The sequence below is a fragment of the Leptinotarsa decemlineata genome, unplaced genomic scaffold, assembly GCF_025532065.1.
Source record: "Leptinotarsa decemlineata unplaced genomic scaffold, Ldec_3_MD MMD2_tig00026347_RagTag_RagTag, whole genome shotgun sequence".
In the NCBI taxonomy this organism is placed as follows: domain Eukaryota; kingdom Metazoa; phylum Arthropoda; class Insecta; order Coleoptera; family Chrysomelidae; genus Leptinotarsa; species Leptinotarsa decemlineata.
Genome location: NW_027412698.1, coordinates 553,085 through 580,147, shown reverse-complemented (window position 1 = coordinate 580,147; position 27,063 = coordinate 553,085). Strand labels below are relative to the sequence as shown.

The 27,063-nt window shown below is 35.4% G+C and overlaps 3 protein-coding genes across 8 annotated transcripts in view; 2 read left to right on the top strand and 1 right to left on the bottom strand.

Annotated features, from left to right (window-relative positions):
- Positions 1 to 19,978, top strand: part of LOC111515592 (uncharacterized) — a 46,802-nt gene extending 26,824 nt beyond the window's left edge. Inside the window, exons 2-6 of the mRNA XM_074183927.1 lie at positions 17,231 to 17,364; positions 17,423 to 17,518; positions 17,572 to 17,676; positions 17,854 to 18,084; positions 18,146 to 19,978. Coding sequence (XP_074040028.1) covers positions 17,238 to 17,364; positions 17,423 to 17,518; positions 17,572 to 17,676; positions 17,854 to 18,083 — 558 coding nt within the window. The 5' untranslated portion in view covers positions 17,231 to 17,237 and the 3' untranslated portion in view covers position 18,084; positions 18,146 to 19,978. The remainder of the gene's footprint in view (positions 1 to 17,230; positions 17,365 to 17,422; positions 17,519 to 17,571; positions 17,677 to 17,853; positions 18,085 to 18,145) is intronic.
- LOC111512968 (uncharacterized) overlaps positions 1 to 27,063 on the bottom strand; it is a 207,321-nt gene that overhangs the window by 64,326 nt on the left and 115,932 nt on the right. For 4 of the 6 annotated variants that reach the window (XR_012467694.1, XR_012467693.1, XR_012467692.1 and 1 more), the window contains exon 3: positions 52 to 113. The exons of 1 other annotated variant lie outside the window; for it this stretch is intronic. Coding sequence is in view for 1 of the 5 variants with exons in the window: in XM_074183928.1 (XP_074040029.1) it covers positions 52 to 113; positions 2,553 to 2,595 (105 nt within the window). In the remaining 4 variants the exon portion in view is untranslated. Of the gene's footprint in view, positions 1 to 51; positions 114 to 2,552; positions 2,698 to 3,289; positions 3,370 to 27,063 lie in introns of those variants that run through there. One more of the 6 variants, XM_074183928.1, reaches the window with a different exon arrangement.
- On the top strand, positions 6,810 to 10,389 carry LOC141486197 (uncharacterized). The gene is made up of 2 exons (XM_074183920.1): positions 6,810 to 6,878; positions 7,896 to 10,389. The coding sequence occupies exon 2, from the start codon at positions 7,896 to 7,898 to the stop codon at positions 9,606 to 9,608; it is 1,713 nt and encodes a 570-aa protein (XP_074040021.1). The 5' UTR covers positions 6,810 to 6,878; the 3' UTR covers positions 9,609 to 10,389.

Below are 27,063 nucleotides of genomic sequence, written 5' to 3'. Positions count from 1 at the left end.
CATTATAATATTTGAAGAAAAACTGGAAACAAACTTGAAAATTGTACTTACATTATGTTGAAATAGATGATTATTTTCTTCGGGGCTGAGTTGCAATGACTGGCCAATGAGTTCTGTAACAAATGAAATGATATGAGTAATTTCTATGAAGATTTAAAAAGGAAAATTCACAATTTTTTTCAAATAATGAGTAATCAATAACAAAAAACATTTTGAACGTCTAGATTAAGTTTTGAAATAATTAGTTTTAAGATTAAATGCACTAAGAAAACACAAATTATCGAAAAAATGAAAATCATCTAACAGGAAACTACATTATAATATTTGCAGAAAAAAACGGAAAACAAAAGTAGAACAAAGTTTCACAGTATCAATATCAATACCAACTATCACATATATATATATATATATATATATATATATATATATATATATATATCAAAAGGGGAAAATACGTGGACAGAACACTCAAAAATAGGGGCAAACCGCGGACACGTGTTTCTGGCTATTGACCTTTTGATTTATATCATACATACTCGTTAATATTTATATCTCTGTATATATATATATATATATATATATATATATATATATATATATATATTTATATATATATATATATATATATATATATATATATATATATTTATATATATATATATATATATATATATATATATATATATATATATATATATATATATATATATATATATATATATATATTAGACATCCTTTTACCAGTTTTATAAATGTATTGTATCAATGTTCATCCATCATGTTCTGTCCAATATTTTACATAACCATCGTATGAAACATCCTCAAAAAGTTGTAAGTCTAACCATTCATAATTATATATTAATATTACTTACACCCTCAAATTGTAGCATCCCTGATGATGGAGACAATTTATTAAATTTCCGAAAGCTTGGACAAACTTTGAAGAGTACTCTTTCATTTGCTGCTTAGCCCCATTATTTGATGGTTCCATATATATATATATATATATATATATATATATATATATATATATATATATATATATATATATATATTTGAAGCTTTATATGTTCTATTAATTATCTGCGAGAGCTTTCGACAGTTGGTAGTACTGTCATCATCTGCCACTCCTCAAACTGAACTGGTCATTCTGTTATCTGTCTCTTTATACGGTCAGAGCGTCTTAACTCAGGTATTTCAGGTACTTTAGGTAAATTTGTTCATCTTTTGTCTTTTGGGTGTATCCGTTTTCGTTCGCTATTTGGTATATGATTTTCCGTTCTTTGTTTCGGGCTTCATTGCTGAGTGGTATCCTTAACATTTTATATATGAATGCGTTATAGGCAGCCATTTTGTGTGATGGTGGATGGTTTGAACTTGCGGGTATGGTGGAGCTTGTTTGTGTAGGTTTCCTGTATATTGCCATTTGAAATTGTGTTTTATTGTGGTTATATCCTATGGTTATGTCCAGGTAGTTAGGTTTTGAGTAATAACAAAAGAAATTAACGAAATAAATCAAAAACTATGTTCCAGCATTGAGGAAGAACACAACTCAAAACTTAACTACCTGGACATAACCACAATAAAACACAATTTCAAATGGCAATATACAGGAAACCTACACAAACAAGCTCCACCATACCCGCAAGTTCAAACCATCCACCATCACACAAAATGGATGCCTATAACGCATTCATATAAAGAATGTTAAGGATACCACTCAGCAATGAAGCCCGAAACAAAGAACGGAAAATCATATACCAAATAGCGAAAGAAAACGGATACACCCAAAAGACAATAGATAAACTAGAAAACAGAATCAAACAAAAAATACAGAACAAGGATCAAGCCACCCCAACAGACAAAACAACACAACGATGGACAGCATTTATGTACGTAGGACACCAAACCAAAAAACTAACAAACATCTTCAAACCACTGAACATCAATATCACATACGAGCCGAACACGAAGATAACACAAAAAATAAACAACTATGAAAAAGAAGAAGACAAAGACCAAAACGGGATATACAGTATACAATGCTTGGACTGCAACAAATTCTATATCGGCCAAACCAAGAAAAAACTGATCCAAAGGTACAATGAGCACAAAAAGGCATACATAAATCCAACAGTATATAAATCAAACCTTGCAACACACCCCATACAAAACAAACATAATTTCCCCCCACCAGAGAACATAAAACTAATAAAACAAATCAACAAGGGAAACCGCATGGACATTTATATATATATATATATATATATATATATATATATATATATATTGTTATGATAAGTTTTTTATAAGATTATTCTGTTTTCAAAGTTAAAGATTTTCATATTTTAATTAGTTAAATGTTAAAAGTTTGCATTTATTTTAGTAGTTAAAAGTTTGTATTTATTTTGATAGTTCGATGTTAAAAGTTTTTCATATTATTATTAATTTGATGTTGAAAGTTCACATATTTTGTTAGTTCAGTGTTGAAAGTTTGTGAAAATCAAAGTTTTCTTAGATGTTTAATTTTATTACAAAGCCAGATACTTTACCTTTATTCAAATTCTTATCTGTATAATTTGGAGTAATGTTCATGCCCAGATCAGACAAAGTTGTGACTTATCAGTATTAGAGTATTTCAGATCATTTCCAAACAGCCCAACTAACCAGAAACCATCAATCATCGGGATAAATACACTGAAAACAGTAAAGACATTAATACAACATAATAACATACAATGAAACAGATTTACACTACAAATTAATAACAAAAATTCAATTAACACTGACATTAGGAATTTTATCTGAAAAATGGTAAGAACACTCAGTACATGATTTGGATGCAACTAAAGAGTAGCCAATCAGATTGATAAATTGAAAAGGAGGTGTTAACTTCTGAAAAATGATGAATTTTGGATTCAAAATTAGAAAAATTCAAAACAAAATGTGATGAAATGTAATCAAAATTAATCATTATTAGTATTAGTGAAAATTGGGTAACAGAAATCGTAGATATAATATGTGTGAACAGTGAAAAGTGTCAAAATTGAAGAAATTTCAAAATTATTGTCATGAAGAGTAGCAGGCAGGAAAATTTTGTCTGGTTGCCAGGGGTGAATCAATAAAGAGGAGAGAAGCTTTTGAATTGTCGAGACGCGAATTTTTTTGAAGAGCTGTTAGAAATAAAAAGGGAAAAGAAAGAGAAAAGGCCGTTTTGCATGTTCTTATCAATATAAAACCACCAATAGGAGCCAGAGTATAAATAATAATAACGAGAAAGGATACTTACTGGAGATTTTAGAGTGTCTGGAAGAATTCAAAATTCCAATCAGGGGAAAACCAATCCAGGGAAGCTGTACCAGTTTTGAGGCATTACAATATCATTTATAATTACCAATCCATAAGAAGAATACATTTTTGAAAATCTTGAACAATTCATAACCTCCAAATCGAATCAAAAGTTTTCCAGTCACAAGGAACTTTCAGTGTGAAAATCACAACTTCTGAACTTTTATTTATCAACGAACTTCATCATTTTATTTACAAGAACTATTATTGGATTTAATATTAGGAAAATTTGAAAAATTCACTGATATTTAGCATAAATATTTTTAGAATCGTTTCCCACGCACGAACCACAGACATCTTAAGTTTTCAAGTAACTAATTTGCCGTTACACGTAAATTTAACTGTACGGAACACAATTCTAAGAATATTTTTGTTTCAAATTCAACATTTACTGGAACATTTCTTAGCATAAGGTATTTTGGCGCAGTTTTAGGGTAATTTGAGTTTGGTTTGACAAAACATTTACAAAATTTTACATTCATTATATTTTTTTTAACTTTGAGACAAAGTTTTATTTTCAAAAAAAAACACAGACATACAAAATTTTATTCATAACACCTTTCCAAGAACTCTACTTTGAGAAAGAGAGCTGCATGAGCTTCAATTGAGCTGAGCAACCTTGAAGAATAGAGGTAAGATTTAGAGGTAAGGACAGGTATCTGCCGGAGCACTAAGAATTTTGATATCACAGAAAATTTTCAAATTATTTGAACTATCAGAATAACAATCAAGAATCAATTTCATTAAATTATAAATACTCTTCTAATTATATATTTTTATAACAATATATATATATATATATATATATATATATATATATATATATATATATATATATATATATATATATATATATCAGCAACTGACACCCCCGAAAACGCTTATTTCAAATAGTTTTATTGAAACAATTTCAGCAAACTGTAATAAAATCTAAAACTAATTGAACTGTCACTCGAAACGTTGTTTATGTGACTTCGATAAGTAACAAAGAATAACAAAAACCATTGGGAAACCATTAGGAAAGTCATTAAGAGTGATAAAAAAAAGAAATTTTGAATTGATTTATGGAATTCTTGGTTGCCACAACACTCTGTCATCACCAAAGATGTAACAAAAGTCTTCCGAACCAACTTTACCAAACGAAAATGTTTCGAAAATTTTGATTCTGTACCTTATGGGCATAAAAAAATAAAACATTTTAATTGAAATCAACAATATTTGGATTAAACTCACCATGTCTCTTAACACTTTTGTTATTGATAATAAGGTTGATGTTAGTCAATTAAAAACACTAGTATGTTTTGTTTCATTCAAATATTCATAATTCTTCCTTGAGGTGTACACTACTAACGAATACACCCACATATATCCTCACTTTTCTGATTACTCAAATATCTACAATATCAACAAACAGTTTTCAAAAATTTCTCATTCTCGAAATGGTTGTGGTGATATTTCATCAATTTTTCAGACATTTCAAGATGCGGAAAACTTTTTTACAACCCTGTTTTGTGGTTGCTACTCTGTATGATTTTTGTATTGGTAGAAGAATGTTATAATTTCATAGTGGAATTTGAAAACCGATTTACAATGTTTGTTGGTGTCACTTTTGTATTTAAATTATTGAAAAATGTTGTAAATTGTATTTTATTTTATATGTAATGTATTATATTGTAATTGTATTATATTTTAATTTATTTATTTACATTTCATACATTTTTACTCCATGTTCATATTAATATTTATTTATGACATTGTGTTTGTAACGAGAATTTTCATTCTTATACAATAAACATATTATCAATCAATCAATCGAAAACCTAACATTTTCGTGGTGTAATTTTATAGTGTTTCTTTCAAAAAAAAATTCTACAATACTTTTTGGTGTCGCTCTGTACGCGTCCAGCATGATACCGACAGAGAATATAACCTTGCATTCATTTCAAGTCTGAACCAGACCGTTCGATCTTACAATGTCGGGCATAGTTTCGTTAATGCCATATTAGTAGAAGTCAACCAAATTCCTGCTCCCCTACGAATATTTATGACACAATGTCACCCCGAGTTCATACTTCTTACAAAACTCAAAAAAAAAGTTTTCACACCTTTTCAACGCCATAACATATACCCAAATTATGATTTGATGAATACATATAGAGCGTTAAAACGTAGACCAGGACATTTTTTCCTAATGGCAGAATCCAAATCTAGTGCAAGATATTTTTATTTTTTGTTTCATTTCATCCTTTACTGTTTGTGTTTATATTATATCTTTGTTTCAGCCTGTATTTAATCTATTATTAGCTAAGATATGGCTAAATCCACTTTTCGTTTGTTACCATAACTTCATGATCTTACCCTGTATCCGATTTCATATGACACAACCTATTGTTAACCATCACTTGGTAACAATTCAAATCCATATAACTATATATATTTTGATCTTCAACATACACCATTTTTTCGTTACTATGAACCCTTGTATATATTTTTTTGTTATATTCATTCAAGTTTCTCGTTATTCCACTGTTCTCAATTATATTCTATAGTAGTCGTGTATCATAGTCAGTATCTCGCCATTATTGTAATAAATATACATGTTTTCTCATTTGGTTTCAGAATCCACTTTTTCTTGAGTCATGATATCAGGGGTGTATCATATATCTATTGTCTATATATTACGTATAACCTGTATATAATTGAGTAATGTAGGGTGTCAAAACGTAGATAAGTCATTTCCCAAAACATTTTTTTTCTTATGGCATAATATACACTGTAAGAGATTTTGATTTCTGGTTTGTTTCATTCTATATACTATTATTCCCATATATTTTTTTTAAACATATATATGGCACAACTTATGGTCTACCAGCTCTAGATAGCAATTAAAAATGGCAAACAAAACACATTTCCCGAAATAACCCATATAACTTTTATTTTTACTGATCATGTCTCTACAATACACTGTTTTTTCGTTAATTTTTTTGCTGTATTCATTTAAGTTTCTCGTTATTTCACTGTTGCCAAATATCGACTCAGCGCATGCAAAATCTCCTAACTGACATTTTTAGCTAAATGGAGAATTAAGTGACGGTAAATATAATGCATTAGTGCGCATGTACTAGCAAATTCTCGTAACCGACATAGAACGTTAAAACCCCTCAAATTAGGCTGATGCCATACCTCCTAACATTTTCCCGCATTTATTTCGTTCAATGTCATAACTACTACGTTCAACTACATAAAGTTACAGCTGTATCCACATCGACGTCGTCACGACGAAAGGGCGTAAGTGCCAAAATTTGAAAAAACTGTTTTTCATCGCGATGTATTGCTCGAAATCGTGTCTATTCATGGTGCGAAACGTTTAAGCGACAAAAATTCGTACCGCGAGTAATTTGGCTTTGACTTTCCTAAGCGACAAAAATGTTCTAGTAAAAAATCGACTCCGTCGGTAGTAGCTGACTAGTTCCCATGCTGTGAGGTTGTGTTTACGCCCAATCCTTTTTTTAAAGTGAATCCTCAACAAGGTAAGAAGTAATCACTTGAATGTTATTTCCTTCAATCCTAGCATGCCTTTGAAGAATATTTAGGTATCAAAATTATGATCTAGCCCAGTGAAAAATCGATTTATTTGGTTATGTCGCTTAAGCCCTTTTCTATTTTTGATTTCTAGGTGGGCGTAAGCGCCATTTTCCTATATAGCATTGAGTACTCAATACACTTTTTTAATTGGAAAACGTTCAATAATTTGAATAAATATGGTAACAACCTGTAGAACAGCAATATATATATATATATATTAAAACTGATTCAATATTTCGTCAAAAATCTCTCGATTCTTTCTCAATGTCTCTGTAAGTTTTGGTTTCTGCTTAGTCGCTTACGCCCCTGATTTTATTTTCAATTTTCAGTTTTACTTCACGAGTAATTATTATTTTTAGATACAGGATGATACATTTCCGTGTCGGAATGAAAAATGCACTCTTTTTTTTGTTCTAACGAACATTTTAAATAATATTGTATCCCAGAATTGGCAGTGCATCCCAGAATTAGGAGTTCAACGACAATGGGTTCGATTATTAATCTTATAAGTTACCTATTTCGAAAAATTCGGAGATATTTTTGTATTTGAAGTTTTCTATACCTAATATACATGACGCTGTAGTATCTGCGACAGGTCATATTAATGGCGGATATTTGCAACTTTCAGTATGATAAATAACTTTCTCTGAACTCTTTCAAACTCACTGCATTAAACCCTGTACTGTTGAATTTTCTTATGGTGAGCGCTAACGACTCATGGTATAATACTAATCATAATTATACCTGATTTCTTCAAAGCAATACGTTGTTGAAACGACGAAGTGGAAGGGTTATGTTTCTTTCATTTCTGAACGCACTGTATGACCAAAGTAGCTTTCCAATAATTCGTTCAATGAATCATCCATGTACCTTGTTGTGGTTGGTATTAGGTACAAGATTTTTTTGAATTATTCTATAATTGAAATATTCGCTTCACGCAATTTTTTTTTCCTGTTTTTCAGATGTCGGCAAGGTCCAAAAAAATCATGGATATGGCGATGAAGATAAGAACAGACGATAACTCTATTTATCCCGATACCTCCGATAAATCTAGCTGTGGCGAAGAAAAAATAGATTTAAATGAGGCCTTGAAATATGATGTCCTTATTGATATGAGAACTTTGTATTCATCTAACTGTGATAACTTACCTCAAGAAACAAATACTCCTGCAGAATCTATGGATGACAATGGGAATCAAATTCAATCCGATTACTTCTTTTCACAAGAGAATGACCAAAATTTATATGACGGTCTTGTAGATTTCGCTTTCGATAATTCAATATCTTCCCATTCAGAAAGTTTTCATATAAACGAATCCACATGTACAAACATTCAGGAACTTATTTGTTGGAATCAAGATCGAGAAAAGACTGAAGCCTTACGAGACTGTGATAAACCAATTGTCGATTATTCCGATACTAGTGATACCAGTGCGATTTGTGAAGATGATTTATTGACTGAAACACAACTACGAACTGATTACCGAAGTGATCAACTTCAAACTCCAACTGATACATTGATGACAGTTCCTAGTCCGGGAAGCAATCATTCAGATATTGAAGAGAACATGAGTCAATATGATGATTCAAGTGATAGTTCTAGATTCAATTCATCTACCTCTTCGAATGAAGAACCGTTTGAAGGAAAGAAACGACGAAAGGCACCAAATAAATCCCAAATGAACAAGAAAAGAAGAACTTCAGGAAGAAAGTACCTCGATTATAAAAACGAATTACTTGAAAAGAAAAAAGTGCTTCCCAATCCATGTCGAGGCAAAAATTGCGTAAATCATTGCAACACTTTCAGAGAAGAGGAAAGAACCAATCTTTTTTCATTATTCTGGAAGCTGGAGAGTTTTACTGAGAAAAGAAGCTACATTAACGGCTGTGTGAATGTTGTACCAGTAAAAAGAAAAAGAGCACATGAGAGTTCACGACACAGCCTCACTTATCAATATTTTTTCATGAAAAATGAAGTACAGAAAAGAGTATGCTTACAGTTTTACCTAAAAACTCTAAATATCAGTCAAAAGCTAGTTAGAATTGCTATTCGAGGAAAAATTCAAGAAAATTTGGACAAGCGAGGGCAAACTGAACCAAGACATAAACTTACTCCTGAACAAATGGATGAATTTCATAACTTTATTAAAAGTCTTCCGAAGGTTCCTTCTCATTATTGTCGAAATTCAAGTTCGAAACTATACTTGCCTGCGGATATAAAAAACATGTCAAACCTTCATAGGATGTATAGCAACAAAATTCGAGAAAAAAACTCTACGCCTCTAAAAATCTCTAGTTTCAAAAAATTTTTCAAGAGGGATTATAATATTGGAATCCACGTTCCCAGAAAAGATAAGTGTTCCCAATGTGTTCGGTTCGAGAATATGTTGGACTCTGATAAAACCGAAAAAGACCGCGAAGAATTTTTGAAACATCAGAAAGACAAAGATAGAGCTAAAGAACTTTTTCTATCTGAACAAAACCGATCTTCACAACATGGATACCTTGTCGTTTCTTTCGATTTGCAAAAAGTTTTAGCCACACCAAAGGGGGCGAGTATGCTTTATGGTTTCAGTCGGAAATATGCCGTATACAACTTTACTGTTTATGAAAGTAAAACAAAAAACGGATATTGTTATTTGTGGGGCGAGAAAGATGGTAAATGGGGCAAATGAAATATGTTCAAATTTATTCAACTACCTTGTTGAACTTGACAATGCAGGACAGTATCAGTCAATTTCACTTTTTTGTGATAACTCTCCGGGCCAAAATAAAAATTAATTCATGCTCACGATGATAATGCATTTCATGAAGAATTGCAGATCGATTCAGGAGGTCACAATAACATTTTTGGTTGCTGGGCATACTTACATGCCTGTGGACAGTGTTCATGGGGTGATAGAAAAATATATATCAAACATGAACATCGAAGCACCTTCTGAATGGATCACCATTATTAGAAATGCGAGACATCGACCGAAACCATATGAAGTTATTTCTGTTTATTTCACAGATATATTGAACTGGAAAACACAGGCTCCAAAAAGACTCAAGACGTTGCAAGATACATGTATAAAAGTTACTGATATTAAGCGGGCTGAATTTTCGAAACAGAATTCTAACAAGTTCACTGTTTTCATAGATTATGATTTAAAGGACCGTCATGAAATCGAATGGAATTACAATAAAAACTGTAATATTCCTAAAGCGTATAGCTCAGAACTGCCAATTAATAAAGAGAAATTGAAAGATCTTTTAGAACTCTGCAAGAGTTTGAAAATCAAGAAGCAGTACCACATGGAATACTCTTCTCTCAAAGAAAATAAAAATGTACCTGATATTTTACCCGAGAGTGATATTGAAGACTTCAATGACATTCGTGAATGAATATTTTGAGCATAGCAGTATTTTTTCTTCAACCATTTTTCAATATTATTGTTCACCACTCATGCTCATCTGGAGAAAATATGTTTTTATTTTTCTGTTTGTGATGATTTTGTGATTTCATAACTGTCTCTGAGACAATAAAAATATAAGTCATTGTTGTGTTTTTTTCTGTTCTGTACAGTATATATTGTGTTTTTTTTTGAGTTTTAATAAAATAATCATATTATTACTTATTTTATTTTTTCAAAGTCGTAACCACCATGTTTTTCTTCATTTGATTGCCGAATAATGAAAAGTCGTAATCGACTTCTAACCGCCAAATTGAATGGATATGGAAAGAACTTGATTTATGCAAGCACCATCGAAAAAGGCTTAAGCGCCACTCGAAAACAGAAAAAAGGCGTAAGCGACATTTTATTCAATAACTGCATAATTTAAATTTCTTTTCGATATTTTTTCTCTCATAAATGAGAAGGGCATATTAGAGGAATATTCATGCAAAACTTGTAAAGAATAGTTGAAATATAACACATTCAAACGTTTTTTCCGCCTCCTGTAAAATTTACCAAATGTCGCTTACGCCCTTTCGTCGTGACGACGTCGACATGTTAGTTGTTGTTCTGGGGTAAGTACGTAGTTTTTGTAATATTTAATGAAAATTAATACCTTGTATAATGTTTATAGTAGAGAGAAAGGATTATAACTGTTCAGACTCATCTGTCACGCATCTGTTCAGCGAAGGATGCAGAAACCCTTACGAGATCATCGACCATCGACACTTCAAATTCGACCATCCAGCAAGAAAGAGCTCGGGCGTTGTTTCACAATTAAAAATTCTATTTTTGTTACACGACATTTATGTATCATTATATACGTTAGAAAACCAGTATCACAGTCTCATTACACGAAACACATGGTCCTTCGATCCAGATAAATTACAAGAAAATTGAACTAAAAATTGAAAATTACAAGTGAATCAAGTAACTATAACAAAGACATTTGTGCAGTGTACAATCGACCAAACAAGTTCTGACGCAGAAGCAACGAGACAGTCGAGAACCGCAAGCTGGATGACTGGACTTTTCACATCGTGGTACCTGCTGGTGAGTTGTCCCTTTTTCTGTCCTTATTATACCATTTAATACGAATTAAGTGAGGACTTGAATATTTGTGAATTTCATTTACATAATACGTTGAAAAAATAACGTTCACATTGACGTTATCATCTAGAAAATTATTACACGATATAGGGTGTCATACCTAATAAATTAACATTATTCGACTAAAATTATACGAAAACAATTATTATACGATTTAGGGTATCATACCTAATAAATTAACATTATACGAAAATAATCTGAGAAAATGCCAATCAATAACATATTAATACGAAAACGAGCTAGCCTTAAAACGAAGTTGACGTTGTTTGAGAGATACCTACAGGGTTTATCAGAAACATTAAACAGAGAAGATGTAATTCAATTAGAGCGACGCATTGAAGCGATTGAACATATAATGCAGGAGTTTGATGATGTACAGGGTGACATAGACTTTGAAGCCGAAAATTTCGATGAGCAATTAAACGAACGGGAGGATTTCGAAAATAAATTCTATTCATTTCTAGCGAAAGCTAAATCAATTTTAGGAAAATACGTGAAAGACGATGATACGCAATCAATCGCATCTAATGCTAGTAAAAATACAAACAATAGTCGAGATTCGGCGGCTTCACAGTCGAAACACCTTGAAGGTTTAAGATTGCCAGAGTTGAAGTTGCCCAAGTTTGATGGCTCTTATGAAGCATGGTTAGAATTTCGAGATATTTTTGAGTCATTAATCGACAAGAATCCTCAAATAAATGAAATTCAAAAATTTCATTATTTGCGAGCCTCTTTGGTTGGATCCGCACCTCAGGTAATTCAGTCACTTGAATTTACGGCAAAAAATTATGAAACTGCTTGGGGTACGTTATGCGACAGATTTGATAATAAACGGTTATTAATTCACAACCATATTAGAGCAATATTTGAGCTAGAATCGATATCGCACGCAACAGCGGCAAAAATTCGAAACTTACGAGATAATTTACTGAAACATTTAAGCAGCCTTAAAAAGTTAGGGGAATCCACTGATTCCTGGGATACTTTAGTCATTTATATTGTAGCAAGTAAATTAGACATTACCACCGCCCGTGAATGGGAAGGGGAAAAAACGAAACATGATTCGATAACATTGAACATTTTTACCGAATTTATTAAAAAGCGAGCCGATTTAGTCGAAATTTTAGAAATAAATCTTCAAAGGACAGACGATAAACGTAATAAACGACGCGACACCAGATCACTCATGAGTCAGACTAGTGATCATGAGAACTACAAAAGGAAATATTCGTGTTTTTTGTGCAAAAAGGAACATAGTCTTTTTTATTGTCCTGATTTCTTAAAACTGTCTATCAAAGACAGATACGCAAAAGTAAAACATCTTAAATTATGCAGCAATTGTTTACGTCGCAATCATCAAATTCAGGATTGCAAATGGACCGGGTGCAAGAAGTGCAACGGTAAACACAATACGGTTTTACACGAAACGCGTGAAAATGATGAAAACGTGAACGCCATAACGACAATACACCAAGACGCAACTGCATCGCATGCAGGCGAAGTGACTCAGTGTAATATAGCAGCAGTACAAAATACTATTTTGTCAACAGCGCAAGTATACGTTTCGGATCGCAAAAACGATTTCGTCATAGCCTGTGCATTACTTGATTGTGGATCACAATCGAGCTTCATTACTGCAGACGTTTGTAAAAAATTGAATTTACCCACGGAAAAGACTACCATGACAGTGGCAGGTATAAACGGTAAAACGTCTTGCATATATAATAAATGTGAAATTAAAATAAAATCTATTCATAACTCTTATTCATTTGTTTTGACATGTTTTGTTATAGATAAAATAACAAAGGCATTACCGGAAACGTACATCAATCGTAACAGTTTAAACATTTCATTCAACATCAAATTAGCCGATCCTGAGTTCCACATACCAAAAAATATCGATATTCTTATAGGAGCTGAAGCATTTTGGCAGCTTCTATGTAAAGAGAGGTCGACCGTAGATAGACATGCAGCAGAATACGCGATTAGGTTGGATTGTTGCGGGACCTTTAGACGGCAATGCACTTGGTAACCAAATCATAAGTAATTTTTGTAAAACGGAAATCCAAGATCAACTTTCTAAATTTTGGGAAGTTGAAGAGATCGAGGTCAAAAGGCCTTGGTCAGCTGAAGAAGAAGCGTGCGAAAAACATTTCGTTGACAACTTGTCTTATGCGAAAGATGGACGATATGTAGTTTCGTTTCCATTTAAAAATCCACCAAATCAGCTAGGCGAATCACGCGAAATTGCGATTAAACGGTTTACGTCTCTTGAGAAAAGACTTACGTCAAATGAAAAGTTTAGAAAATTATATGTAAACTTCTTGACTGAATACGAGCGCTTAGGTCATATGACCGAAGTTCCCGATTTGGCCAGTAGTGAACCGGAGTACTTTATGCCTCATCACGGAGTGTTGAAGGAGGAAAGTACGTCCACGAAACTACGAGTTGTTTTTAATGCGTCCATGGCAACATCTACTGGTGTATCTTTGAACGACCTGCAAATGGTCGGACCAATCATACAACAGGATTTATTATCGATAATTTTGAGGTTTCGCATGAAACCCATAGTTTTATCAAGTGATATTAAAATGATGTACCGTCAGGTATTGATGAATCCTGCGGAAAGACGACTTCAAAAAATTGTTTGGAGATCTAGTCCAAATGAATCACTCAAGTTCTACGAAATGAATACCGTGACTTACGGAACTACGGCCGGGTCATTTTTAAGCATAAGGTGTTTACAGCAAATTGCTTCGGAATGCGAAAGGGGACATCCTTTCATAGCTAACATTATTCGCAACGACATGTATGTAGACGACCTTTTAACCGCTGTAGATAATCAAGATGAAGCAAACTACGTGCTTGAAAATATTTCAAAATTTTTACTCAAACGAGGTTTTGAATTACGAAAATGGAAATCAAATAGAGAATTTGGAATAAACCAAGATCAAGCTTCAAATATACTGGAATTTTCAGTTAATAAAGATAACGTGGGAAAAACATTGGGTCTCTGTTGGGATTGCGAGCGCGATGTTTTAACATTCAAAATAAACCAAAACCAACATAAACGTGATCAGATTACAAAAAGAGCAATTCTGTCTAGGATTGCCACGATCTTCGATACTTTAGGTTTGTTGGGACCTTGTATTATACTCGCTAAGGTACTTTTACAAAAACTCTGGTCTGAGAACCTTACATGGGATGAACCTGTACCTAACCACATCCTATGTTATTGGTCAGAATACTCTTCTGACTTGAATGCGTTAAACGATTTAATAATATCGCGGCGAGTAGTCTGCGATCATCCGATCCAAATTACATTGCACTGCTTTGCAGATGCATCGAAAGACAGTTACGGTGCTTGTATTTATGTTGTTTCAAAAAACGCAATTGGAGAGTCAGTGTCAAATTTGTTGTGCGCAAAATCGAAAGTAGCTCCGATCAAGACTTTAACGATACCACGTCTTGAGTTGTGCGCAGCCTTAGTTTTGTCGCGACTCCTAAATGAAGTCTTGGATTCAATAAGAATGCAGTTCGACTGTATTTACTGTTGGTCTGATTCAACCATAGTCTTAGGATGGTTGAAAATGTCAACAAATTTGCTCCAGACTTTTGTAGCAAATCGTGTGTCCGAAATTCAAAAACTTACCGACAAATTTGAATGGAGACACGTGCCGACGTTAGACAATCCCGCAGATATAATATCGCGCGGTATGAGCCCAAAACAGTTGAAACATTCGAAAATGTGGTTTCACGGACCCGATTGGCTATTATGCGATTCCGAAGAATGGCCTAATGTACAAACTAATATTGCCGACTTACCAGAAAAACGAAAAACTTGTCTTACAGCTTCAATTTGCAGAGAAAATTTTCCATTCGAACGATTTTCACGCCTCTATAAACTGAAACGTACATTCGCTTATGTTCTGAGATTTATTAAAAACTGCAGGACACCAAAGAATTCGCGTAAAACTTCTTACTTAACGGCAGAGGAATTGAATGATGGTTTTTCCAAAATGATTAAAATGGCACAGAACGACTCGTTTAAAGAAGAATGCGCACTTCTCCTGAAAGGAAAACAATTATCAAAAGGCAGTCGTATTTTAAGTTTACACCCTTTTATTGACGACAAAAAATTATTGCGTGTGGGTGGCAGATTAACTAATTCGGATTTTCCTTATTCGAAGAAATATCCAATTTTGCTTTCCACTAAACATTATCTAACTACTTTAATTTTCGAACATGAGCACCTGGAATCTCTACATGGCGGACCTCAGTTAATTTTATCGATCATTCGTGAGACCTTTTGGCCAATATCAGGTAGAAGTTTTGCCCGCAAAATAGTACGTAATTGCGTAACGTGTTCACGGTATAATGCACAAAAAATTCAACCGATAATGGGCGACTTACCCGAGGTGCGCGTGAAGCCAACTTTACCATTTTCATCAACCGGAGTTGATTACGCCGGTCCGTTTATAATGAAAGACAGACCAGGTAGAGGTTGTAAGCCTATCAAATGTTGGGTATCTTTATTTGTTTGCCTTAGCACTCGTGCTATCCATTTAGAAGTAGTTTTGTCATTAAGCAGTAAAGATTTTCTGCAAGCATTTCATCGTTTCATTGGACGCCGAGGCAAACCATTGGAGGTGTACTCAGACAACGGAACAAATTTCGTTAAGGCCAATAAAGAATTAAAGGACTTGTACGATTGTCTCAAAAATGAAAATTTTATCATTTGTGATTTTGCAGCTAAACAAGGTATAAAATGGCACTTCATACCTTGCAATTCTCCGAACTTTGGGGGAATTTGGGAGGCCGGGGTGCGCAGCGTAAAATACCACTTAAAACGCACCATGGGAAATTTCAAGTTGTATATATTTGATTTTCAAGCCTTACTTATTCGTATTGAATCTGTCCTCAATTCTCGTCCTTTATTTCCTATGAGTGCCTCTCCCGATGACTTAACCTGTCTATCACCGGCACATTTTTTAATTGGAAGAACGATGATGTCGTTACCAGAACCACCTTTGACCCAACCTGTTAAAGAAAACCGCCTCACTCAGTATCAACATTTGCAAAGATTGCTCCAACACTTTTGGACCCGCTGGAGCCGTGAATATCTATGCGAGCTCCAACAAAGAACTCGATGGAAGAGGGACCAGGGCGAACTTCAATTAGAACAATTAGTTCTTGTCCGAGACAACAATCTTCCTCCTGCGATGTGGCGACTGGGAAGAGTTGTAGAACTAATCAGAGGCAGAGACGATGTCGCCAGAGTTGCTGTTATACGTACCACATCTGGAAGGGTTACTAGAGCAGTGAACCGTTTATGTCCATCACCCGTTGTAAGTCAGGATAGCCAGGACTTCCAAGGCCGGGGGGATGTTCAGACTCATCTGTCACGCATCTGTTCAGCGAAGGATGCAGAAACCCTTACGAGATCATCGACCATCGACACTTCAAATTCGACCATCCAGCAAGAAAGAGCTCGGGCGTTGTTTCACAATTAAAAATTCTATTTTTGTTACACGACATTTATGTATCATTATATACGTTAGAAAACCAGTATCACAGTCTCATTACACGAAACAATAACGATATTTGAGTAATATTTTACTATATTTTAGTTGAAAAAAGTATCATTTAGAACTGTTATAACTTTATTGATAGATAGGAGTTTTTGACTTGGAACATAATTTATCCCGTTTTGTGTAGTTAGGAGATATTTCACAGGTTATTTCTTTTAGAATTGAAATGAATCAATCCGGAAGAATTTTGGAATTAGCACAAGCTACAAATTTAACAAATTTACCGGTTGACATTATAGGAATTAATGTAGTAGAAGAAGGCCAAACTAAGAATACCGTTGTGGTTTCAAGTGGTAAGTTTGATTTTCTTAATAAACCGTAGAGGATCTTACAAAACCATTATGATTTTAGAAGATGGGTCTAGTATACCACAGTTGGCTCATAATGATAGTGACCATGTAAGTTCCATCACCGAAGGTACATTTTTGGTCCCAGAAGTCAACGAAGGTAATTCGAAACAAGCGCTTGTATATTTTCGATTTATTACTTTTTTCTGTTAGGAATCAATCAATTTTTTTTGCCTGATTCTGAGGTATGCGACTTTGGTCATAATAGTAACATTGTGGCCACAGAGTTAGAGCCTACGGACACCAACAATAGTTTAGGTAACATTTTGTTTGTTACGTGTTTGATGTTCTAATAACTTAAGGCTGTTTTAAGGCAGGTCCTTTGCATACAGACATTTTAGATTCCAATAGTCCATTTCATTCAGACCTTGATAATGGTACAGAAAATAATTTTGTGATATTATCTTGCCATTGTACCTTTAGTTCGATTTTCAGATACAATTGAAGCGGACGATGGTCACACTTTCAGGATTAATAAATCAGCTAACGTAGATGTACTACAAAAAACGTTGGAGCAATTGGGAAAAGAGAATGTTGAGCCGTCTAACTCTGGTTCAGATAATAACAAAAATGGAAGTAGTGCCAGCAGTGGTAGTTGTTACAACTGTTCAGAAGATGAGAGTTCATCCGATCAATCCGAGGTTATTGACGCTAACGATTTTTAACGTAATTTCATATTTCATACTCATAGTAATGTTTAAACTTAACTAGTTGCGTTATGTTACAGGTATTGATGATGCAATTTTGGATGCTGAACATGGAAATGGGACAAAAAGAAAATTAAAGGATAATAAAGAACCACCGATCCGTCAGAAGAACAAAAAATTGCGGGAACAAGGTGAAGACTATTTAGGGTTTTCCAAAAAGAGAAATATGAAAATGACTCACGACACAAAACGACCGAAACGAAAATTAAAATCAGCTTGCAAATCAGAATTTTGTATAAAGTCCAAATTGAGAAGGTGTTCAGATATATCACAAATGCAAAGAACAAGCTTATTCGAGTACTTTTGGAAGGATATGACGTGGGATCAGAGAAAGGTATACATATCTACATACGTTGAAAAGATACCAGTAAAGAGGAGGACAACTATTAGTACTGAGCGGAAATCTAGGCGACAAGGGACGTTCATATATTATCTAAATACAAATAGCCAAAAGGTACAAGTGTGCAGGACCGTGTTTCTAAATACTTTTGATCTAGGATATCAGACAGTGCAGGAATGGGTTAATAATAGCAACTATGGAATGCACCAAAACACAGAAAAAAAAATTAACCGTTCGACAGGCTCTACAGACTCGCACCGCTACAAGTATTGGGAATATAGATACATTTCTCGATGAATTACCAAAACTGCCATCGTATTATGCTAGGAAAAGTTCTTCCAAACTGTTTTTGGAGCCAATTTTTAAAAAACTGGTTGAAGTTTACAAGCGTTATGGAACTTATTGTGCAGATAACAACTTACAGGCTTTATCTAAGAAATACTTTCATAAGCGATTCAAAAAAGATCAATGCAATACCTGTTGTTCTTACAATACTGGAAATCTTCCTGAGGCTAAATACATTTAGCATAGAAATCGGAAAGACCGAGCACGTGTAGAAAAGGAACTTGATAAGAACAACGCTTTAAAAAACAAGTGTATAGCATTGTGTGCTGATTTACAAGCTGTAAAATCATCCCCTTATTTGGAAGCCGGTGCCTTCTACTACAAAACAAAATTATGTGTACACAATTTCACAGTTTACGACCTGAAAACCCATAACGCTACGTGTTATTGGTTTTCAGAAGATCTAAATAATGAGCTCAAAGCGTCAACATTTGTTACTTGCCTTTTAGATTATCTAGAAAAAAAGTGTATTCCAGCGAACGTACCAATTGTTATCTATTCTGATGGGTGTACCTATCAGAATCGTAATGTTGTAATGGCTAATGCACGTCTAAACTTTTCAGTGAAGCACCAAGTGACAATTTTTCAAAAGTATTTGGAAAGTGGTCATACCTTTATGGAGTGCGACTCAGTGCACGCAGCTATCGAGCGCAAGTTGAAAAATAGAGAGATTCATCTACCCAGCGATTATCTGTCTGTAACCAGGGAAGCACGGCAAAACCCTAGACCATATGAAGCCATTGATTTGGATTATAACTTCTTTTATAATTTTTCCCCAACCGAACATTTCAGATATCCCTCGATTCGCCCTGGCAGGAAAAAAGATGACCCGGTAGTAACAGATATTAGAGTACTAAAATATGAAAATGATAAAATTCAAGTAAAACTAAGCTTTGATGCTGAGTGGTAGGATCTACCCGCCAGAGCAAGGGAAATTCCAATTATTACTACGTACCCCCGTATGCATAACCAAAGATGCAAAATTCCTATTAATAAATGGAAACATCTACAGGAATTAAAGTCAGTCCTACCAAGGGCTGTCCACCATTTTTATGACAACTTACCTCACTAAAAATTTTTTTATAATGTATGTAGTAAGTTTAAATAACAATTAATAATGTTTAAATTTGTTTGGTTTGTTGGTTGTAAATAAATGTTTATTTTTACCTTATTTTATTGTATTTATTTCTTAAAATCACATGTAAAAATATCCTATCTACGTTAACAAAAATATCAATACCTCCTATCTATCAATAACAGTTAAAAAACAAAAATATCTTATTTTATTCAACTGTTACTTCAAGATACATAAATTATAACCATAAATTCTCATAAACTAAAAAATTAGCTTAAAAAATGAAGGTAAAAAACAATAATTTTCATCTCCTGAAAACTTACTTCGTCAACAGTTAGGAGATATTGCATGCGTCAAGTCGATATATTCTATACTAGTCATGTATCGCAGGCGTTATCTCGTCATTGTAATGATTATACATATCGGTTCGTATGTTTGCAAATTCACTCTTTTTTTCATGTCATGATGTTAGGGTATATCATATGAAGACCACAGGGAATATCGGGCTTAGTCACAAACAAATCATTTTTGAGTTATCCATGCCGTTTTGTAGCTAAACTGCGACTCTATCGTTTAGCTGTGAAGAACTGGCTAAAAACGAGCTAGGTTCCGAGATAGTAGCGTGAGAAAAAACGATGCTCCGGGGAAAAAGGTGGCGTAGTCCACCGGTACAGAAGAAGAATGGGCTGAGTCCGACCATGTGATATGTGTGCGCTTGCGCGTTGACTCCGCCATTGTTGTTTACAAGAGTCGTTCTGCGTTGTTCGTGAAATTTGAACGCATTTGTAAGCTGTTATTATTATTATTTCAACTTAATTAACTGATTGAGAATGGAGTGTGATATTGATAAAAGTGTTAGAAAAGCAACAAAGAAGAGACAGTCGTTTGGTAGACTCACAGACGTAGCCAAGCGTCTAAGGCTGCAATCTCATATTACTGGAGATGATTGCAAGTGCAAGAGGCTGAATTGTTTTACCAATATAACAGACGAAGACAGGAAAGCAACAGTTAAGTATTTTAATGCCCCGGGAACGTATGATGAACAAAGTTTGTACCTAACAGGGCTCATCACAGTTCTACCTGTAGCTAGAAGGCGACCCCTTCAATCCGAGGCTGTTGCTGATTTCCATGAAGCAACCTACTGTTATAGGTGAGTGAAATAGTCCAGTTTTGTTATAAACCACTCTAAATTATGTTAATGAGAGGAGATAAAGGCCACAATCCAGCAGAATTCCGTTGAAATAAAAAATTGGTGTTCATTTTTAGGGCTCGCGTCATGCGTGACGGAAAATATGAAGACGTCCCAGTCTGTCGCGAAGCATTTATTTTATTGCACGGAATAACAAAGAGGCGCATAGAGCACATCGTCATGTCACTGAAAGTTGAGGGACAGGCTCCTACCGATGGTCGTGGAAAACACAAAAACAGACCGCACAAGTGGAGTGAAGCAAAGGTGGCTACTGTAAAGAATCATATCGCTTCCTTCAAAGGACGAAATGCTCACTACAGCCTTCAGAAAACTTCTAAGATCTATCTTCCTGAGGAGCTAAACGTGAAGAAGATGCATCTCACGTACATGGAGAAAAATCCAGGTTTGGCTGTATCATATGAATCGTACAGGTCAATCTTTGTGAAAAACTTTCAATATCTCGTATTAGAGTATTTAAAGCAAACATACTCCGGCCAGTTTAATAGTTCTGTCTTGACTGATGTGAAGGATGGACTAAAAGAAGGCTAATTTTATTTACCACCACGAGCTTATTTTGGCAGGATTCCTATCAAAGCAGCCAAGTATAAAGATCTTCAAAAGCTCAAAAGGTTTTGCATGAATCCGGCTGCGGATAAATCCTATACTTCTCTGAAGAAAAATTAAATAAAGAGAGTTTCTGACATTATTATTTTTTATTGATATTAGCTTTCTAGAAACAATGAAAAAACGGGCTAGGTCCCATCTGCCATAGGACATGGCCTGTTTTTCCTCTGCTTCATCCTACCTTTGAACATAAAAATGGTTATTGCGACTCGCAGATGGCATCTAGGGCCTTCTTACGTTTAAAGCCATTCGTATAGATACCAACGATTAAGAAAATCTAAGAAAAAACGGTATATCATTAATAGAGTATGGCCAGAAGGTTTTAAAAGTTTAAAATTTGATTTCTCACGAATTTCGTTTTTGTGACAAAGCCCGATATTCCCCTGTGGTCTTCATATATTATTATCTATATTCAAGCTTATTTCAAAATAAATTCTGTATGGTGTCACAACTTCATGAACCCCCCACCCACCCCTGTATCCATTTCCGTATGACCTAACCAATATTTCGACTTGATGATCCCACCCGTATATCTGTCAGCATAGATCATACTAGAATGAGCCAAATCGTAAATGAAATAACATTGAAAGCATGAGATTCTGTCCTAAAATCATCTATCACACGAAATCAACGACCCTCTAAAACTCATTGTTGCTCTCAAAAACTTAGAACAAAGACTACCACGTCAACGACTTGCATTCTCCATACCTCTTATTTTTTCCTACATCACTATGAAGTAGTAGCATCTCCTTGAACTACTACCAGTAGGTACTTCTACTACTTGTGTTGATGTTCAAAACCGTCTAAGCTTTCGGAAAACAATCAACGCAGAGTCCAACATACATACCCACGTATACCCAATGTGTTACAACTTTCACCAAGACTATACACACTATGTACACCCTTCTGATGGCTCAACCACGATTTTCTCTTCAATGTCGTACGCAACACTAACCACCACTTTTTTTTCTTCAACACTGTAAACACACACACACGCACGCACACACGCACGCACGCACGCACGCACACAACTTGTATACTTTGATACCAGACATGTTTTTTCTTCAACGCTGGTGTTATGTTTTCAATGCTACACGCCCTGTATACCTTCATGACAACTATCCTTTAAAGCTGTATACACACCCTATATTCGATGTGTTTCTCAGCAACACCCTGTAAACCCAATATTCTCATTAAAAATGTGTTCTTCTCTCGTTATCAATACCTTTCAACTTAATGTCAATTATTAAACTCGTAAATGCTGTTCAAAACTGTCAAAGCTTTCGAAAAAACAATAACCGACATACTTAACATCTTTGTTGACACACCCCGTATACCCAATGTTCTCTGAAGTCGTTATCAGCAACCAGCCGAACAAACAGACGTCCCGCGTTCGATACCCCAACGAAGAATTTTTTTATGGCGTAATATGTTACCTACTATATTTAGTCTGGCTCGTTGAAGTGAGGCTTCTTCTACTGAAAACGAATGAAAAGAGTGAACAAGGCTTAGGAACTCGAGTGGTGATAGACTTGACCAGAGAGCTGGTAGGTGGATATCATGAGGTCTACGTTGATAATTTCTTCAATTCAGTTACTCTGCAAAAAAAAATTGCAAATTGAAGGGATCTATTGCTGTGGAACAGCGAGAAGAGATAGAAAGGGATTTCCTAAAGATTTTCCAGCAGATAAAACAATGAAAAGGGGTGATCATGATTGGCGTATTACTAATACTGGCATTATAGCCCTGAAATGGAATTATAATAAACCGGTTCATTTCATCAGTAACTTTCACAACCCTCAGGATATTGAAGAGGTATCAAGAAAGCAAAAAGACGGCTCTCGCATAGAGATCCAATGCCTGAAAATGGTAAAAGATTATAATAAGAATATGGGCTTCGTAGACCTAAGCGATATGTACAAGTCATGTTATGAGATCGATAGGAAATCTAAAAAATGGTGGCATCGGATTTTTTGGCATTTTGTCGATCTGACTGTTGTAAACGCATTTCTCCTTTTCAAAGAAAGAGTCAGTGCAGAAGGAAAAAACCTAAGTTTGAAAGAGTTCAGACTATCAGTAGCTATGGGTCTTATCGGTGCCGATCCTGAAAAACCTCAAAAAGGTCGAAGAAGTGTTGAGGGTGCAGTGAATAAATTCAAAATTCATGTTCCATTGGAAATTCTCACTGACAAAGCAGCACATATGCCACTGCATGGTAATAAAATTAGATGTTCACACTGCAGTACAAGGAAAGAACCTCACAGAACAAGATGGCACTGTTCTTCATGTAATGTTGGACTTTGCCTTCAAGATATGAGAAACTGTTTTGCTGCCTTTCATAAGAAATGAAGTTATTGTAATTATTTCGTGAACAATGTTGAGATTTATTTTTTGAGAATAAATTATTTTCAGTCAGCAGTTTTTTTGTAGCTCCGGTGGTTCCGTGGTGGAACCACCTGTTTACAAAAAAATTGAAGGTGAAAAAATTTTTTATCGTGAATTTTCCAGTTCAAACATTGATTATTATCACAATCATTCACAAAAAAATGACATAATCTTAAAAAAATAATTTGGGCCACAAAGGGTTAAGGTTGAGGGCGCACCAGGTGTTTCTAAGTTGAGGAAAACACAATTATTTATCATACATTTTGATTATTTTTTTTCTTCGGGTCAAAGCAGCTGTGGATGTTTCCTAGAGAAGTAGCATTTCAAGTAGTAAAAAAAATACTAGATATTACAACCGGCGACTCTTCATCGGTAGTAAATACCGTCACCACATCGGGTGAACGTCAACAAACGGTGGTTACAACTATGAGCACAGGAACGGTCATGACTATACGTATGGTCGATAGCAGTGGAATAACTTTAACGGAACCCTTAGCGACATCGACATCGTCATCATTTTCTACTGCGCCACTACCAGCGGCATCACCGATGGATGAAATGAATTTCCATATGAGACGATTGGTATTAGGAGGATCCAGCGATGCAGCTCAAGTGGATACTTATGGGGGAGGACCTGACTATGAAATGTTCCTAAAAGCCATGCAAAGTATCGGTCAATCTCATAACTGGATGGAACAACAAGTGATAAGGAACGTCGAGATGAAGTTAAAGGATAAAGCCAGGGAGTATTACGGAGCCCTATTACCTCGAGAACGACCAACCACCATTGAACAAATGAGGCAGTGATTCCGGAGTGTCTTCGGTAGGAAACTGACTGTGAGTGCCGGCAAGCGAGAGTTGGAACGATGCATCTGACACCCTGATGAAACTCTTGGAGAATTTGCTCAGAAGCTCAAGGTGATAGCCAACAAGATGTTTCCCCCCAGAATAGTTGGTGACAACCAGCAACTAGTAGTCACCAAGACGAAACCAAAGAAATAGCAACTCGCGGAATGGACGGACCGTCAACCGTATTGAAGCTAGAGGAATTGGGCTGGACAAATATCCATACATGAAAAACCGTTGTTTCCGCTGCAGAGATGAAGGCCATGTGAAGAGGGGATGCAGAAATCCTCATACATTCTTTTGTTATCACTGTATAAAGGAAGGATCGATCTGTTCTTCAAACTCCCAGGGTCGGAACAATCAGCCCACTTTACCTTTACCGTCTAACATCGTCGTTTGCCATATTAATACCAGCAACGCCAAATACATAAAACTTTTCATCCCCAGAGTGGCAACGACTTGGCTTCTCGACACGGGTGCATCCGTTTCACTCGTAAAAGGGAGGATGGCTAGACAGTTTAAATTAAAATAAAAGAGGAGATCAACGTCAGTTATAACCGACATATCTGGTAATATTTTGAATAAGGAAGGAATGGTGGAACTTACTTTTCAACTCCCCGGTTGCGGCATACGTCATGAATTCGTAGTCTGCGGAGACGAGCTCAACTTCCCTTACGACGGACTGCTAGGAATGGACGAATTCAAACCAACAATAGACTTCCATAGGAGTTTGCTCAGACTCAGCGGATGTACTATTCCTTTGTCGGACCATTACCAACACCTTAGCGGCTTGAATAATTATCATCATGACCTCAGAATGGCCAGGCAATTACCCACAGATTTGCTGCGTCACCGATCGATAGCATAACCTACAAATGATTGGCAATGCGAAGCGGTTAGTTGTAATAGAATTACAGTGTCGAAGAAGTTATCGGTAGAATCTACCCTGATTAAAGAAGACGGAACTGTACAAAGTGAAAAAGAGAAAAAGGGAAAAGTTTTGGGAGTACTCTGAAGAGCCCAGTGATTTTCCAGGAAAGGAGCGTGAGAGTGTTTGTACCCCTCCAGTAGATTCTCGCGCATAGACAGAGGTACCTGTTTGTCGGACTGCTAACGATTTATTAAATGACTGTAAATTGCCTAATGATAGAAAAAAGGCTCAGGTAGTTCAAGAGATCTACGACACCAAAGATGAAAGCGACAACCCAAGGGCCATGAAGGAAAATAGCTATGTAGTCCCAGAAACTATCTCAGCTGCTAGTCAACATCCCAGGGATCCCAACGTGGCTAGAATACAGCAGAAATTAGAGATTCCACCATTTTCTGGCTGCGATGTGAGCGTTCCAGTGGATATCCGGAATTCCGCTGGAGAAAAGCTTTGTCAACCGCTCGAATTACCTTCAGGAGTGTGTGCTGCCCATACTGTGGTGGTTCTGGTAGAGGGCAGGTCGCAAAAGCAAGAGATTGTCGTTTGAATTCACAACACTACTCCCGTGTCCCAGGTTATTCGCAAGAATACCCCCATTCTGACGCTAGAAGATGCAAAGGTTGTGGAAAATGTGGATCGACCAGAAAAAGGAAGAGTGCATATGTATAATTTGCAAACTACTGAAGAAAAAGAAAGATTCCACTAGTTCCTAGAGACATACCAGGATATTTTTGAGATGGAGGGAAAAAAACTTGAAAGCTACCAATCTAGTGAAACACACCATCGACATCGGAAACAGTCGACCCATCCTTAAAGCACCATATCGAGTACCTTTCAGACAGCAAGCAATAATGAAGGAGCTTTTGGAAGATATGATGCAAGATGGAATTATAGGACCCTCGGTTTCACCATTTAGCGCACAGTTGTCCTCGTAGAAAAGAAGTCGAGTACTGGCGAAAAGATGTTCAGGTTTTGTATAGACTTTCGAAGACTTAATGCTATAACCAAAAGGAACTTCTTCCCTTTTCCAAATATACAGGAGACTCTGGATGTACTAGGAGGTGCAGAGGTGTTCACAACGCTGGACTTGAGTAGAGGATATTGGCAGATCAAGGTGGATGAACAAGACAGAGAAAAGACGGCATTTTCCGTACCTTGGGGTCACTACGAATGTAATAGAATGCCGTTTGGGCTGGTGAACGCACC